Source organism: Amborella trichopoda, chromosome 2 (assembly GCF_054954075.1).
Source record: "Amborella trichopoda isolate Santa Cruz 75 chromosome 2, AtrichopodaSantaCruz75HAP2 v2.0, whole genome shotgun sequence".
In the NCBI taxonomy this organism is placed as follows: Eukaryota; Viridiplantae; Streptophyta; class Magnoliopsida; order Amborellales; family Amborellaceae; genus Amborella; species Amborella trichopoda.
Window position 1 is genome coordinate 62,272,981 of NC_142337.1, and position 17,874 is coordinate 62,290,854.

The following is a 17,874-nucleotide window of genomic DNA, read 5'->3' on the forward strand; positions in this document are numbered from 1 at the left end:
TCGTTTTTCCATTCATAATGCTAACTGACATGTGTTGCTTATGATATTTCCATATTCAGAATTTGAGAGCTGCAATAGCAGAGACATATTATGGCAACCTTGGTATTCAGGAAACTGATATATTTGTCTCAGATGGTGCAAAATGTGACATTTCACGCCTTCAGGTTGCTCTATTATTTTGCTTACTGTGTTTATATTTCAAAATTGAGTCAAGTTTGGACATCTAATGATTAAGTAATACACATACTTCTTACATGCATATGTAATTGGATGTATGTGCATGCATGATGTTATATGCACGTGTACCAACTAAACTGTCATAGGGATATTTTCTTTACAAGTTATACTGAGTATTTTTCTTTGTTGAGTGGGTATTGGGCTCTGTGCTTCCTGAATGCCATGTATGGTGCAATTTAAATCATCCTATTGATGAACTTTTCGACAACCTCCTAATGCTGCCTTAATATTTCCTTGCATGTTTAACATCGATTTTTGTCAAGTCAATGACCAGGACAACTAAAAATGCTCCTCTTTCATGCAGATCCTTTTTGGGTCTAATGTGATGATGGCTGTGCAAGATCCATCATACCCGGTAATCATTGTGGCTTATAGTGTAACTTGGGAGTTCAACAAAAATATCCTAATGAGCAACATAAGAAAATTCATTCAATTGAGTCATCATTTGAATGACATTTGTGCCGAGAGTACATTGTTCGTTTCATATTCATGTTACTGTGAAATATTATTTCATATTTCAATTTCGCTTTCTTTGTATTTGACTCTGAATCCTTATCTTAAAAATCATAAAAAGAGTTATAGATTTGCCTAAGGAAGACTCCTCATTCTGATTGATTGTTTATGCTGACAGGCATATGTGGACTCCAGTGTCATTATGGGCCAAACTGGCCCATTTCAAAAGGATGTTGAGAAGTATGGGAAGATTGAATACATGAAATGCACCCCTGAAAATGGTTTCTTCCCTGATTTATCAACCGTATCAAAAACTGATATCATTTTCTTCTGCTCTCCAAACAATCCAACTGGTTCTGCTGCTACTAGGGAACAGTTGGTTCGGTTAGTGCAGTTCGCAAGGGATAATGGATCTATCATAGTGTATGATTCAGCTTATGCAATGTATATTTCAGATGACTGCCCTCGCTCAATCTTTGAAATTCCTGGAGCAAAAGAGGTAAACATTCTATCTATTGGCTTATGTGATTTTTTTCTTTTTAATTTTTCCATTCCAATGAGACAAATATATATTATCTGTAAGTCAAGTGTTGAAATGTATTGCAGGTTGCGATTGAGATATCATCATTTTCAAAATATGCGGGGTTTACAGGTGTTCGTCTTGGTTGGACAGTTATTCCAAAACAGCTCGTGTTTTCAGATGGCTTCCCTGTTGCCAAAGACTTCAATAGAATTGTATGCACCACCTTCAATGGTGCATCCAATATTGCGCAGGCTGGGGGACTAGAATGCCTTTCCCCTCAGGGTTTAAAGGTCAGATACGTGATGTGTGGGTGTGGGTGTGTGTGTGTGTGTGTGGGTGTGGGTGTGGGTGTGTGTATGTGTGTGAGAGAGAGAGAGAGAGAGGATTATGTTTCCATCTTTCTGGTGCATATCCAACTTGCTCAGATGACGTGACATTTTCTTTTCAGGCAATGCATGAAGTAGTTGGTTTCTACAAAGAGAACACAGACATAGTAGTGGATACTTTCAAATCGCTCGGTTTTAAGGTTTATGGAGGGAGGAATGCACCCTATGCTTGGGTACATTTTCCTGGTCGAAGCTCATGGGATGTTTTTGAAGAGATTCTTGAGAAAGCTCACTTGGTTACAACACCAGGTAGTGGGTTTGGACCAGCTGGTGAAGGTTTTATCAGAGTGAGTGCCTTTGGTCACAGGGAGAATGTTCTAGAAGCTTCTAAACGGTTAAAAGAGCTTTACATGTGAAGTGAGATCTTCTCCTTTTGGTAAGTCATGATTCTCTCCATTGAATCGATTGACTAGTAGTGGACTAATAGGATGCAATTCAAGCTCCCTTTCAATTGCTTCTTGGAACTTCGCCTTGTGCAATGAGACATCTAATTTATCACAGGAACAGAAAGTTTTGTATGCCTTAATCTTGTTCCCATGTGTATGAAGACGGTGCTTTATGTAAAGCATTGCCAGGAAAGCCAAAATCTCTCTCTCTCTGCGTGTGTGTGCCCGAGTGCATGAACTGTGTTAGAGTGTACTCCTGTGTTTTAGCAAAGAGCAATTTGAAGCTCAATGGTGGGAAGAACTATGCCATAACATGGGATGATCTCTCTCTCTCTCTCAGAGTGAGCAATTTGAAGATCGATGGTGGGAACTAACATGGGATGATCTCTCTCTCTCTCTCTCTCTGAGTAAGCAATTTGAACTATGCCATAACATGGTTTGATCTCTCTCTCTCGCTCTCTCTCTCAAATCAAGTATGATTTAATTTAGGAAAAAGTTTATATAAGGTGGCAACCTTAAAATGTAGAACTACGGATGCATTTCAAAAATCTATCAGAAAATGTTGTTTTAATGTTGATAAACCTTGTGATTGATTATCTCGACGTGGAGATTTATGACAATGAAAAATAAAAAGATTTTGAGTCTCAAAAATAATGCATTTTACAACATATTATATATGCCGTTCATTTTCAAGATTTTCATATGTTTATAGATCTACTGGATTTTAACTATTTTTTGGAATTTAAAATTTTGTAATTAGATATAAAAATAGATTCGAGATAATCCTAAAAACATTTTAAATCAAAATTATATATTATGATAAAATTTGGAGGCGCACATTTTAAATCTTAGTTGGATTGTTTAAGGTTGCAACCTTATGGAAACCACGCCCTTTAATTTAATTCAGTTGCATTGTATTTAATTGATGCTTATTTTCTTTAGTTTTAATCTAAGGAAAAAGCTTATATAAGGTTAGCACCTTAAAATGTGGACCTAAGGTGCACCTCTAAAATCTTTTGCAAAATGTGGTTTTAATAATGGAAAAACATGTCATTGATCATCTCGATATATGTGGAGAAAAAAAAAAAAGAAGAAAGATTTGTGGTCTTAAAAATAGGGGTGGCAATGTACCCGGACCTGACCCAGAAACCTGTTGGGTATTCTCGACACAGGTCCAAGTATGGGGTTCAACATTTGGACTCGATGGGTCGGGTCTGGGTCCAAAACTTGGACCCGAGTACTATTTGGGTTTGGGTCCAAGTCTGGGTCTGTTTAGACTTGATCTGTACCCGTAAATTGTTGGAGATAAAATACTTCAAGTCTTATTAGTTTATATGTATTAAAGATTGTATACAATAATAACTCATAGTCATTTTTAGCTATTAAACAACAAATCAGACGATTTGAAATTTATGGCCGGTGATTGTGACTTTGTTGCCAATAATATGGGTATATGATGGTAAAAAAAAGCAAAAAAAAATAAAAAGAAGTTCATAATGAAGGTGGTAATGGACCCGACCAGACTCGAGAGCCAAATGGAATAGACCTGGGACTCAAAGACTATGAGTATGAGTCCAACTTATAGACTTGACGAGTTGGCTTTGGGTCCAAAATTTGGACCCGAATACCATTTGGGTATAGTCGAACCTAACCCATTAGCGACCCATTGTCACCTTTACCTAAAAATAGTACATCTAGCAATACATTATTTGGATCATCTACTTTTTAGATTTTCATGCATTTATAAATCAGCTTGATGTGAAACATCTTTTGCGTTTAGAAATTTATATTAGAGATAAAAACAGGTCTCACACTATCTTTAAGAATTTCAACACCAAATTATATCTCATCACAAAGTTTGGAGGTGTTTTTTTGTTTGATTGTTTAAGGTTGCAACTCTCTAAAAGCATCATTATCATAATTATTACTTTTTTCAATTAATTACCATCGATTATACGAATCTTGGTTTACCATTTAGCTCTATTAAAAGTCATATTTTAATCCACAAGTTTTCGTATCTTTTCAAGCTACTTCCAATTATGCTTTTTTGGTCGTATTTTTCACCTTTTTCAATCTTTTTACTTGAATTAATTCATACATCGTGATGTATTTAGTAGTCACCACACATATTTGAGTCATTTAAGTCTACTCTCTCGTCTTATCATGTATTGGTGCGGTACCTAAATTCATTGGAATAGCTTTAATCTTACGACATTCATACCCTTAATCTAATATGTAACATTATAGCACAAATACAAATTTTTTTGGTATCATTCCAAGAAACCAGAAATCGGAGAGAGAGCATGTGGCTTGGACATGTTATAAAAATATTTCATTTGTCACGAGACATTGTAATGGTTGATTCCATCGTCCATGGATATAAATTACAACGCAAATGCTGGTGAAAGGCAAGGGATCAAACCTCAGACACCGATGGCTCCATAGGTGACCTGCTAAGGCCGTTGCCTTTCTTTTGCTGTGAACACCTTTTCTGTCTCTAGACAACCTGCTTCTCCATCTAACCCTGCTCGCTCCTCTCACATGATTTCGAGTGCTGAAGTGCTCACAGGCTGCCAGAATGGTGGGTTGCTGGCCTTATCCTTTCCATTTGATCTCTCTTTCTCTCTCTAAAATAAATCTGGCGCCGTTGTTTTTTTTTGGACTTTGGTCTCTCTCTAAAATAAATCTGGCGTCGTTCTCTTGACGGCTTTTTTTGGACTTGGGAGTACAAGTGCATGAATGGCCTGAGGTATTTGGGATTGAAGATTTGGGGTAGAGAGATGTGTAATATCCTCCAAGCTGATGATCTTTCTCTATTCAGGATAACAAGATTAGTGTCCCTAACTAGCTTCTTGATCTCTCTTACTTCCTCCTCCTTTGAATTTCTCACTAGACCATTAATTAAAAAGCCCAAAGCCTCCAAATCAGGAGCCTTTTTCTTGTTAATACGGTCCTTGAACCGTTCATGTGCGAACCCTAATCATCTATTTCATAGAGAAAATGGCGAAAAAACATGAATGAGAAATCTATCTGGGAACCATCCTTTTCCCCCATCTCTGCAATTTCTCCATTTTTTGAAGGGAAAAATCTCTCTTTCCACGTGAGAGGCCTCTCTCTCTCTCTCTCTCTCTCTTGTTCTTCATTTTTGCGCCTTTCAGATCCAAGACTAGTGCCATTTCTGGTCTTCAGTAATGGGCCCTCGATTGAATCAACCAGGTACCCAAAACGATAATCTCCTTCCTAAAACTTAAGGTTCATTTTTGAAAACCCTAAATTGTTACTGACTTTGCTGTTTGAGCTGGGTGTTGTAGCCATGAAAACCCGATTGTTCTTTTGTTGGGTAAAAGAGAACGCATTGCTTTTGAAGCATTGGAATATTTGGTTGGATTTAGTCCCCTTTTTTTTTTTCTCTCTCTCTACAAAATGGTTTTCCAATTTTTTTCACTTTCATTTAAATTTTTTATCAAATTCGATCTTTTTATTGCGTGTTGACATAACATCCTACTCCATTTGAATCCTTTAAGTTTTTTTCATTAGGGTAATGTTTTTGATAGGTCAAGTTCAACATTTGAGAGTTGTGGTTAATTTTCATACTTTTCTCTAATATCCAATTGCTTTTATGAGAACAACAAATTTTCATCAAGAAATTTATTAAACCACGGGAAAATTTTCCATTTATCAAAACACGCCTAAAATATCGATTGTTCTAACTAGTGATTGTGTCTTTTCAGGGGATTTTTTGAAATTAATCAAAAGAAACGGATGAGATGTTAAACATCTCATCTCTTTTGTTCTTTTGGATAAATTTTTCCAGTAACGACTTTATTGAGAAATCAGTTGATTTACCCGCGGATTTTTTAGGTGGTTTGACCATTTTATGGACATTTTCCTAAGCTTATTACAATTCAAGCACAAATCCCATACTGGTAACTCAAATTTGGGAACTGAAAAGTGATGGTTTTCATTTTGATGATGGTGGTAAGATTGTTTGCATTTGCAGAGAACTAGGGTTTTGATTTCTTTATGAAGAAGCAAGAAATGGGATCTTGAAATTGAAGAAAAAGTGCGTTGCTTCACCTGTGCAAATATGGTATTGATCTCTGCAGCCAGGGACTATGTGACCCGGATGTTGCAAGACATTTCAGGCATGAAGGTTCTCATTCTCGATTCCCAAACGGTACTCACTCTGTTCATATAATCTTACATATGATTATTTTCTGTATTTGAAATTGGGTTTGCCTCAGTAGTGAATTTCGGTTTATAATACATGTTACGGGGCTCCTATTGTTGCTTAGCTTCTCATTTAGTTTCTCTCTATAAAACTTAAAATTTGAGATAGTTTTTCTCTATAAAAATTTTGCGATAGTTTCTCGATCTAAATTTTTTGAAATAGTTTTTCTCTCTAAATAATTTACTCTTATCAAAAATTTGATATAGTTTGTCTCTCTAAAGTTTTAAGATATTTTCTCTCTCTAAAACATAAAATTTGAGATAGTTTCTCTCTCTTAAAATTGTAAAGTAGTTTCTCTATCTAAAATTTGATATACCTTCTAATCTCTAAAATTTTAATATACTCTCTCTCTAAAACTTAAAATTTGAGATAGTTTCTCTCTCTAAAAGTTTTGAGATATTTCTCTCTAAAAATTTTTAAGTAGTTCCTCTCTCTAAAATTTAATGTAGTTTCTCTCTAAAATTTTAAGATGCTTTCTCTTTCTACAACTTAAAGATTTGAAATAGTTTCTTTCTGTAAAAATTTGAGAGGTTTCCCTCTCTAAAAATTCATGTATATTCTCTCTAAAAAATTTCAGATACTTTTTCTCTCTAAAATCAATTCAGCTGGCGGCCTTCACAGTCGCAAACCTAATTAGATGTTTGACTTGAATCTCGAGAAACCTTCCCAAATCAATGACTATGGTGAAGCAGAAAATGCGCAAAGGATATCTTTGAAGTCTAGCCAATTGGTAATCCTTTTTGGATATTTAAATTTGATACTAATATATCAAATGTAAAAAAATTCCTATTTATATTGGGAAAATCCTGTTTGACAGAAGCTCCCCTGAGCTTAATTTTTGGTAGTTTATAGATTGAGTGTGTGTGCGCGCACGCACACGTGCATGTGCACGTGCAAGTGTGTGGCATGTGCTCCGGATCTAATAATTTCAATGCTAACCTCTTTGAGGTAGGCCTTCAATTTTTTTTAATATTGACGGTCAGATTTCAATCTTGCCCTAGAGATGAAGATTGAAGATTATGATTTACCAGGTCAACGAGTTTAATGCTATAGCCAAAATCAAAACAATGTACTTTCCGTGCCTTTATTAAAAAAATAATCAAGTTAATTAGGCTCAATTTGATCAGTCCAGAAAAGTGAATTTGGTTTGACATAGCATCGTGATTTATATGCTTGAAGAAAATGAAAAGAAAGGAGAGTTGCCAAAACACTTACACAGAAGTGTTCTCCATGTGTTTCAAACCTTTCCATTTTCATAATTGGTGGATGTCCCCTGGAATTCTCGTTTCATAAATGGTATTTCTCGAATAAGTAAAACACATCATAATTAGCACTACTACAGTCTTATTTTACCTTTGATTCCCAAAGCACCTTGTATTGCTTACTCACTTTATGTTACAATGACAAGAACATACGATTGGGTGCCTAAGATGAACCTGCTTGTTAGGCCTTGCATGTTACACTTTTTAGTGGCCAACTTTTTATGAATCACACAAGGTTTTTTGCAAGCCATGCTATTGTCATCTGAAAAAATTTCCTTGGTTCTAACTTCTAATGTTCGTAGATTGAATTCTCATAGCAGGATATCTTAGAATTTTTATCTGATTGGTCCCAATTGTTTGGAATTCCTTATGGAGACAGATTTTTTTATACAATTGCTAATTGTTATAGTCGGGAATTCTCATGGTTTCAGGTCAGCATTGTAAGTGTAGTATACTCTCAGTCTGAGTTACTTCAGAAGGAGGTCTTTTTGGTAGAGATGGTTGATTCCATATCCAAGGAAGCAATGGCGCACCTCAAAGCTGTTTATTTTCTTCGTCCAATAACAGAGAATATAGATCGGCTGAAACGACAAATAGGTAGTCCAAGGTTTGGGGAGTACCATTTATGTAAGTCATCTTTTGGCATTGGAAATTCTTTAGGGTTTTACAGAAATTGATGATTCTTGAGCATGAGACAGGATTTCAAGCTTTGTCTGTTTTTGGGTTCTCTCTTGTTCATATGATTTTAATTCTGGATTCCAAATCATTATCTGTGCAGTCTTCTCTAATATTCTCAAGCTCGATCAAATTCAAGTCCTTGCTGACTCGGATGAACATGAAGTTGTGCAACAAGTCCAGGTGACATCTTGTGAATGAAATCTGTGTAATTTTAACGTTCTCATGCAGTGATCAGTTCCCTCTTTTGACAGTATATTTAGAAATGGAGCTCAATTCATGCTAGTAACAAGTCTAATCAAGACTAAGTGGCATATGGTTGATAAAGATCCACACATTAGAGTGGCGGGGTCCTTCTTGATGTCATGGAATAAGAACAACACTATGATAGCTAGATATGCACATAGTTGACACATCATTGGAAATGATAGAGGCAGCCATCATAATTTTATGAATGTGGTACATGAAGCAAGTATACTCTCTTCCTAACAGTAGTCACTGGGCACATTTCAAGTAAGGATTGTTGGTGAGAAAATCCACTGAGTTGTAACTCTGCTTGAAATTACTGATATGGTTCAGTTGTTAAAGTTATCGAACATTCATTGCCGATAGTCAATTCATAAACATGTAAAGTTAACTGCAATACATGTTACTATGGAATACAATTTCAGGAATTTCTTATTTTAGCTTTAATTTGGAAAAGCAAATATGGGTTCTGACTGTCCAAATATCACTATTTAGTAGATCTGCATCATTAACAATTTATTGGGAAATCTCTGTAGATTCCAAGAAACGTGTTCTTAAAAACCCTTTAGGCCCCACTATACCATGTTGAGTTCACAACCTGTGGGTAAATAATAGCCAATGTTATAGTAATTCTATTCATGCTAGTATTTGTTGTGCTGAAGAATAATAGTTTCTATGCACAACGTAGTTTATATGCACAACGCATTAACACTTGTGTTAAATTTTAACTGATTGTGGTTGTATTAATCAATATAGCCAGGGCTATTTTCCTAAGGTTTGTGCTATTGTATTTTCTATCAATAATAATATGATACCAGTTAGTAACCCTTGCTAATGCTATCACCAATGTTCAAGGACTCGGATGATTTCCTCAAAAAAAAAAGGACTCTGATGATTTTCTCACCTTGGCCCGAGAACCGGGTAAAACTCGGGTTAACTAAATGAAAATCATAAAAATTATAGAAAAATTTGGAATTAATGTATAAAAATTCTATATGTAATTTGGACTCTTTTATGATGACTTGTGAGTTTTTCTTGCAGTATGACCTATTTTTATATTTCCTCTTTTTTTTTTGGATTTTTTTGAAATGTCTCCAACTGTAAATATTTTGTTTTAAATCCATGTTTTATATATTTTGTTCAACTTATTTAGACTTTCTATGTAATTTTTTTATTTTTTAACAATATCTTATTTGTTTAATTTTTATGGCGATTTGGGCTATATGTAAACTACTTGGCCGAGTCCACTTGGACTTGGTTGTGTCCACTCAGACTTGGCCATGTTACTCAGCTTTGGCCATGGCTGAGTCTGAGGCCTGGTCTGAGTTTAAAAACATTGGTTATCATTTCATCAACTTACACAAGCACATACAATCTAGTGTTCTAGAAGTACACTTTGTTTAGGAGGGGGCGGGGTTGTCCTCAACTGTTCAGGTATGCAATTTCTTTCCTCTATTTTTCCTTCAAGTTAAATATATAGTAGAGAGTAGTAGCAAGCAATCATTTTTGCTTTAATGTCTGCCTATTCCCCAAAATTTTCACGTACAACCTGGACAAATCACTTTACTTTATGGGTGTATCTTTGAAAGATCATGGGCTATATTGAAGACTTCTGGCTATCCAGGCCTTGTCAACATGCCACTGTCACATTATTCAAAGGAAGTTCTAGAGTGTTGCACGCTTTTACTTTAACTTCATGTTCTCTCACAAGGTTGCACGTACTTCTTTTCATCTATATTGTCAAGGGGAGGTTGTTGCTCATTATTTATATTATGCAACATTTGAAGGTGTGAGTATGATTCTAAATGGAGGCTCCTATTAATCAATTTCAACTTCTTGAATGCATCTAACTCTTTCTAGGGCCATTGTAGAGAGGAATAAGATTCCACATCTATTAACAAACACTTATACCCTTCTTAAGTTCTTGTTTGTCTGATATATCCCTTATTTGGCACCTTGGACACAGTGTGGATCTTGTGACATGTTTCTTTCTTTGGAACTTTCTTTTTTCTTTAACATATTCCTTGTCTTTTCCTCATTTTTAACATTTTAGCTTGACAAATCTATTGATTTTCTCAATTTTCTTTTAGTGAATTTTCAGAGAAGTCGATTTTTGAAGTCATATCTGACACTACAAATATATGCTGGGTGCTTATGAAACACATATTCCGGAAACTGTGGGAATGACTTTGCCTTAAAATTTATATATTTTGTGATGTGCTGTTTACCTTTTTTTACTTGTGCTGGATTACTTGATTTTCTTCTGTTCTCTAGATGCTGGAAGTTCTCGCATATGGCCTCACCAATTTGATTATATGTTCAGAATTCCCTTCTAAGTGGTTGTTATGAATGTGTCAGTCATTCCCCTTGGTCACTGAAGATACTATATTTTGTAAAAATATGTTATCTTTCAAGCAATCATGTACTTCTTGTTTGCATGTAATGTAATTTTCGTGGACTGTCTTGTTATTTGTTTTTGCGTTATTTCTGTAAACCCAAATTCGTTTTCCATTAGGTCATTGTGTATCTAGAAATAATCCAGTGGTGCTATATGTTTATTTCTACATTCTGTTGGTCCAAGGCTACTCTACTTGAGTTGTTCCTTGCATTTAGATATTTAAATTGTGGATAATTACATTGATTTGATGTATGTGATCTTGCAGGAGTTTTATGCTGATTTTGTGGCTATTGATCCTTACCATTTCACATTGAATTTGCCCTCAAATCACATATATATGCTTCCAGCAGTTGCCGATCCTCCTAGTTCGCAGCGTTTTTGTGATCGAGCTGTGGATGGAATTGCTGCGGTTTTTCTGGCACTTAAGCGTCGGCCTGTTATTCGCTACCAAAGAAGCTCTGAAATTGCAAGAAGAATTGCACAGGAGGCCCTGGTTTGTGTATATTTCTGTATTTGGCGTGTCAAATTATGTTTTTGGATCACAAATTTTTTTCTTGTTGTGACCTATGATAGTATGAATTTGATTTCTCAATTGATGAATTGATTATGGATGGTTCTGGTCTTCCTTACTGTTAGAGATATTTTTTGCAGAAACTAATGTATGAAGTGGAGACTGGCCTTTTTGACTTCAGAAGAACTGAAATTTCCCCTCTGCTATTAGTTATTGATAGAAGAGATGATCCTGTTACCCCATTGCTGAACCAATGGACATACCAGGTAAGTTTGTGTGCTACTTGGTCATTAATATCAAGAAGAACTAGATTGCATTTTCTATTGTGCTTACCTAGACCATATAGCTCATATTTTAACTACCTTATCCGTACATCGATGCCAGGCAATGGTTCATGAGCTGATTGGCATTCAGGATAATAAAGTTGATTTGAGAAATGTGGGAAAACTTCCCAAGGATCAGCAGGTCTGGTTTGTATTTCACCTTCTAATTCATTTTCATAAAATAATTTTCCTATCCTACTTTATTGTTACATGATATTGCATTATTTGCTACTTCTTGCTTTTTAGGAGGTGGTGTTATCATCAGAACAGGATGCATTTTTTAAAGCTAACATGTACGAGAATTTTGGAGATCTTGGGATGAATATCAAGCGAATGGTGGACGAGTTTCAGCAGATTGCAAAGAGTAACCAGAATATTCAGACAATAGGTGCAGTTCAATGAGTCCTTCTCACCCAAAGACATAATGCCATTAGTCTTGTAAACAAGGTTTTCTGGAATTCATTTCTTCACATTCTTGTAGTTGCTACTCTTATACGTTATTCATTATAGTGAGCTTTCGCAGAGGACATGGCAAAATTTGTTGACAATTATCCAGAGTACCGGAAGATGCATGGGAATGTCTCAAAGCATGTGACAATGGTTACAGAGATGAGCAAGATAGTGGAAGAGAGAAGGCTTATGTTAGTTTCTCAAACAGAACAGGATTTGGCTTGTAACTCAGGACAGGTGGCAGCTTTTGAGGTAATACCAATTTTTATGAAAGCTACTTTATATGGCATCCTATTAAGTATCTTCATGATGGTTATTTCAAGTTGTCTAATTTTCTACAACATTCAAGGAAATAACTAGAAAAAACATGTTATTGTTGTGGATCTGCATCATTGTGAATTGAATTAACTTCCTATGTAGAAAATTCTAGTAATCAGGAAATTTCTAGGCTGGCGTGAATGGTGTTCTTGACTGATTTATGTTTTAGGCTCTTCATTGATCTCTTGGAAGTGTAACAGCAAGGAACTATAGCTAGCTCTGCTGTAGTATTGAAATACTGAGTTACGTCTACTACCTATAATGAGATTGTTTGGCTCTGAGATCTACTGTAGGACTTTTTGTGTATTTCTATTCTCTGACTCCAGTTTATGGAAATGACACAAAGCCATTCGAACTACTTGGAATCCATTCTTTCATGAATTGAGTTGAACATTGAGGTTGAGTTGCATCTCATCAAAAAATGTTGAGACAGGTCACTACTCTTCCACATATTTGCTGAGGTAACCGGACTGTAAATTCATTTTCTAAAGTTACAACTTGGGATCATTATAGGTTTCTAGTGGGTTAATGCTCCCTATTCCTGTTGCTAGATTTTTCTTGCTCGGTAGGCACTATTGGTAACTAAGGCATAAAAACCTTGGTACTGGGCTACCTGACTGAGCTTAGAGACAGTATTAGAATCACTACCAGTAATGCATCCTACAGGGAGAGCTTCTCATTTTATCTTTACCTCAACTACTGTGCATAATCGTAGTGGACCTTTTGAGATAAGATTCCTTGCTATTTTATGATGCTTTCTTCCATTACGTCTGTTAATGTTGAGCTTTTGATAAACATATATTAACTGCTTCATTATAAGAAATGGTTTTTTCCATATGAGATGGTTTGTAAATTCTTTTGCAGGCAGTCATGAATCTTCTCAATAATGACAGTGTTTCAGATGTGGACCGTTTACGCCTGGTGATGTTGTATGCTTTGCGCTATGAGAAGGAGAGCCCTGTCCAATTGATGCAGCTTGTCAACAAATTAGCTTCCCGCTCTGCAAAATACAAGTCTGGTGTAATCTAGCTCAACCCATATTCCTCTATTTTCTTGGTTCTTCTCACTGTTAGCATGCATATGTATGACGCATTTTGCTTAGCGATGAGGCTGAAGGGCTCCATGTTTTCATGACTTTTTAACCTCAGCTTGTCCAGTTCCTGTTGAAGCAAGCTGGTGTGGATAAACGAACAGGTGATTTATTTGGAAATCGTGACCTCCTTAATATTGCTCGAAACATGGCTCGTGGGCTTAAGGTATATTGTTGAAATTGCTTTCTCGACCCAATACTTGAAATCCATTACATGGTCAAAATGCTTCTTGACTTAATTACACAAAAAAAGTAATCGTCATAATGGAGGCGTCGCCTGTTTTGCAGGGTGTGGAGAATGTCTACACCCAACACCAGCCTCTTCTATTTCAAACTATGGAAAATATTACAAAGGGACGGCTCAGAGATGTCGACTATCCATTTGTTGGAAACCACTTTCAGCAGGGCAGGTAGGAGCACAAGATGCAGATGCACATATGAGAGAGAGAGAGAGAGAGAGAGAGAGAGAGAGAGAGAGAGAGAGAGAGAGAGATCCCCAGTTAACTCCATCCAAGTGATTGATGTATGACATTGAATGTAAAATGTGAACCAAGACTTGAGTCATTTTTGGACCTGATTCTGACTTCTACCTAATCATTTCTTTTTTTTTAAAAAAAAAACCAAACTTATGGGTCTTCCAAAAGTTTATCTTATGATCATATTTGGTTTTTTTTTAATGTGCCAAACAGACGAGGGATGGAGGGGCAGAGGGAGTTTCTATTAGATATCTGATCTGGTGCATATTCTTGCAGGCCTCAGGAGGTAGTTATCTTTGTAGTCGGAGGGACAACATATGAAGAAGCACGCACAGTGGCATTGCAAAATGCGAGCAACTCAGGGACACGTTTTATCCTTGGTGGTTCTGTTGTTCTGAATTCAGCGAGGTATATTTACTTACCTTTTAGTATTCATACTTTGGTTTGTTTTGCTGATGTATTAGTTTAATTAAATGGTCTTGCGATCAGTTGGAGTCTGAGAACTTCATATTTCTTTTTTCCTCTTTGTTTGCTTTTGCTTGAATTTACATTTGTGAGATTATATCTTCCTGTGGTCGTGATTACGATTAACTTGTATTGGCATCCATAACTTTAAAATGACTAAACCTTGTCCATACAATCGGAGAAATAGGTTGCTTATGATATCCAAACCTGGGCTGAGGTTCAAAATTTTTCTAACTGTGATACTAAAGCAAGCTCAAGATGAGAATGTCAGCAATAAAGAAATATGAAAATATTTTCATATTCCCAAAAGCATGGGTCATGCAAAATTTTAATTCCACAAGTTACCTTTTCAAAATTTTCATGAGATATTGTCATTACTTAAGTGGATGTTAATTTTTGGTTTCATCTCCAACCTAACAAAATGTCAACATATTGGCAATACCAGGCTCTCTCTCTCTCTCCCTCTCTCAGCTAAGATGCTTCTTTCCTTGAGCTGTTACTTTGAAACAAAATATTGAAATATTTTCAAGTAGGGGAATTTAGGTTTTTGTGGGATATACAAGGAATGTCATTGTAAAATGAGAATTGGTTTAGGCTGGCCAGTATTTCTATCTTTTATTGGTGGGGTAGCTGTGATTTGACGATGGATGTTGAGCTTGAACGTTTATTTCTGGTAAATTGCTTCCTAAAGAAAAGATCTAGGAAATTGAAATGATTTTACTTACATTGTTGAGTCCCACATGTTTGTTTCTCATTTCCTTTGCCATAAACTTCGTTCTTCTCGACTACATTTGACGTTTTTTATGACAAATTTGGTTTTCAATCTCTTGGTTTTTGATACAATCATGGACACATCAGTAAAAAAGGAAACTAAAAAATAGTATTCTATAACGGCTGAACTTTTTCTTGTAAAAGCTCTTAAATACGAGGGCTCTTTGTTTACCCTTTCTTTTTTTCATATTTTTGGGCCTCATCCTTTTTCCTATGGTCTTTTTTTTCCTAGTCCTTCGTTTATTGCTTCAATTTAATTTATTATGAAAAAGCTTTATTTATGCCATAGGCAATGGGGAACTTATATATGCTACTCTTTCTAGACCTCGTATATGAATGAATGGCTAGGATACCTCCTCTAGCCATAATGTCACAAGTGAGCCTTGATAGTTTGATCTAGATCTAACATCTTAGAGTATTTTATTTTTATTCTTTATACAAGTCATATGAATATGAAATTTGGTGGATGTGATCATTGATGGTGCACTTAAAAAAAATATTTAAAAAACATTTTCATGGAAATAAAATGACCAAACTGCCCATAATTTTTTTGGCGTATTTTGGTTATTTTATTTTTTTGAAAATATTTTTTGGTAGGTGCGTGCCTATGAGAGGATTGAACAACTCAGATTTGGTGTCAGTATGATTTATATGAAAAAAAACAAAAAATGAAATAGAGTTCAGGCGTGACATTGTGATTGTGATTGAGGCCATCTTAGCCGTCTGTTCAGATCGGACGGCTGGGACTGGTTGCATATATAAAGTTCCCTATAGAGGGTTTTTTTTTTGGGTAATTTAGTGGGGAAAATAGGCCTGTTTCTGTTTTATCAAGTAGATTAGGAGTTAGCTTTTTGAAGGTATTAAGGGGTTGGTGGTAGTGGTGGGAATGTATGAAGGTATCAAGGGGTTGGTGGTAGTGGTGGGAATGTAAACTACAACGTGGTGACTAGGGTGGTGACTAGGGTGTTAAAGAGTGTGAGGATGCTATCACCATCACCCCAACCCCTTTCCCATTTACAGTTGCATATAGAAAGGTTTTCCATCTGTTATTATGTCTTTCTTTATTTTGTGGGGAGAATAGTTATCCAGGATACATATATCTTGGATAAAGTTTTGTTTATCTTGGATAAAGTTTTGTTAGCTTGTGGGCCCTTTAATACATTGGTTTAGGTTGCTCATTTTCCACTGTCTTTTCTCTTTCCCTTCATTTATTTCTCAGTTTCAAGATTTTGTATGCCTTGGGGCCCAATTGCGGGTCTTCTTATTTGGTGACAATCTCTTTCAATCCGGTACATTCATTTGACTGGAAACAAATAGAACGAAACCAAGGGACAAATCTGGTGACCCTTTTGTTGGTCACAAGTTACTATTGTCGAGTAAGGGTTGGCCATGGCTCTAATAGGTTCGAGCCATAAACAAATGAAGCAAAAATAAAAAGAATATATATCTAAAGAGGGCAACCGGGTTGGCACTGGCCTAGCCTGGCCCTTGCCCCGAGGCCCCCCTTTTTTTTTAGGGATGTGCTTTGCAAACTAAGTTTCCCTATTTTCCAATAAATTCCCACTGTTGTTGTTGCCTTTTTTTTTTTTTTAATTGCATTTTTGAATTCTCAGCTGCCCATTAGTGAAAAGATTCCTGCAAAATTCACCCTGTACTTTTTAAATTCATGTTCTTATGAAGTAATAGGTTACTCTAAATTCAGCCGAAGTAACGTGCACTGAGATTACACTGAATTTCATCTGAAATTTCGGTTTGTTGTGGCTTCTGAAATCTCACATTAATTGGCTTATGGGGGTGGCGCATTAAATTGGATGTGCAGGTTTCTGAGAGAGCTGGAAGAGGCTCAGAGAATCACTCGCTCGAGCGTGGTTTGAAAGCGAAAGAAATGAATCAAAGCTCTTGTTCGTTGCTTAGAGAGAGAAAGGAAAAAAAAAATGTTGATAGATGGAGACTAGCTACAGAGAGAAAATAGCCTCCTGTATTTGTTGATGTCTCCCATTTTACTGGGACTCTCTCTCTTATCGTTGAAAACGAGCCTTTTACTCTGATCCCATTTCCCGTGTACTTTCGCCATTTAATTTTTTTGTAATGGAAATGTAATGGAATTAATATACGCTTCTCTTTCTAGTCTCACTCTCTCTTTGTTCTTTATTGGATACTCTCTAAAGGTACTCTATTATCTGTAGCAAGTTCTGACTTTGCGAGGATCGGACAAAAAAATGAATCACACAGTTGGGAATGGAAAATTTTTATGATGGCTCTAAAATATATTTGTACAGCCAATAATGAAATTTGTAGCTCAAAAAATGATTCATATTTTATGGATTTGTGAACAATTGAAAATAGATGTCTAGATGATATGTTATATATTATTTTTAGGGTTTAAAACTTCAATTTTTTTTAACAACCTTAATGGTTAAGGTCAATTTGAAGTTTTTTATGTAAGAATTGTAAAGTTTTTATGAGTTTTAAGGTTTTATATATATATATATATATATATATATATATATATATATATATATATATATTAGGAAAAGGGCTGGGTCGTGGTAGTATTACCACCATATTTAGGTACCACTTTATCATTTCCAATCTTGCTGATACCACTTATGACTCCTTAATTTATATGAAAAACGGGTAGGGTTGTCTTCCCCATTGAATTACTCAAAAGGA

The 17,874-nt window shown here is 35.7% G+C and overlaps 2 protein-coding genes across 24 annotated transcripts in view; both read left to right on the forward strand.

The window, feature by feature from the left end:
- AGD2 (Pyridoxal phosphate (PLP)-dependent transferases superfamily protein) overlaps positions 1-2,359 on the forward strand; it is a 36,968-nt gene extending 34,609 nt beyond the window's left edge. For all 12 annotated transcript variants that reach the window (XM_088859281.1, XM_088859282.1, XM_011629118.3 and 9 more), the window contains 5 exons: positions 60-164; positions 542-592; positions 869-1,189; positions 1,297-1,503; positions 1,662-2,359. In XM_088859281.1, the coding sequence (XP_088715407.1) occupies positions 60-164; positions 542-592; positions 869-1,189; positions 1,297-1,503; positions 1,662-1,955 (978 nt within the window). In that variant the 3' untranslated portion in view covers positions 1,956-2,359. The remainder of the gene's footprint in view (positions 1-59; positions 165-541; positions 593-868; positions 1,190-1,296; positions 1,504-1,661) is intronic.
- A 2,036-nt stretch (positions 2,360-4,395) lies between these two features.
- VPS45 (vacuolar protein sorting 45) lies at positions 4,396-17,467 on the forward strand. Of its 12 annotated transcripts, none has more exons than XR_016050019.1 (14): positions 4,396-5,201; positions 5,986-6,162; positions 7,910-8,105; positions 8,257-8,336; positions 11,063-11,296; positions 11,449-11,574; positions 11,693-11,773; positions 11,878-12,019; positions 12,155-12,333; positions 13,264-13,412; positions 13,548-13,655; positions 13,778-13,899; positions 14,242-14,373; positions 17,021-17,467. XR_016050019.1 is itself a non-coding variant. In XM_088859279.1 (14 exons), the coding sequence occupies exons 2-14, from the start codon at positions 6,073-6,075 to the stop codon at positions 17,073-17,075; spliced, it is 1,701 nt and encodes a 566-aa protein (XP_088715405.1). In that variant the 5' UTR covers positions 4,396-5,201; positions 5,986-6,072; the 3' UTR covers positions 17,076-17,467. The 12 variants fall into 12 exon arrangements, 6 of the variants coding, with proteins under 6 accessions (XP_088715405.1, XP_020529754.1, XP_088715404.1 ...); XR_016050022.1 differs by having other exon boundaries at positions 11,063-11,290; XR_016050018.1 differs by having other exon boundaries at positions 4,396-4,566.
- The last annotated feature ends 407 nt before the right edge of the window (positions 17,468-17,874 follow it).

Excerpts from the sequence above, each read along its gene's own strand:
- VPS45 (XM_088859277.1), top strand. The coding sequence starts at position 6,854 with ATGTTTGACTTGAATCTCGAGAAACCTTCCCAAATCAATGACTATGGT. Across the intron at positions 8,106-8,256 it reads GTTTGGGGAGTACCATTTAT|TCTTCTCTAATATTCTCAAG; the intron begins GTAAGTCATCTT and ends TTATCTGTGCAG. Across the intron at positions 12,334-13,263 it reads GACAGGTGGCAGCTTTTGAG|GCAGTCATGAATCTTCTCAA; the intron begins GTAATACCAATT and ends ATTCTTTTGCAG.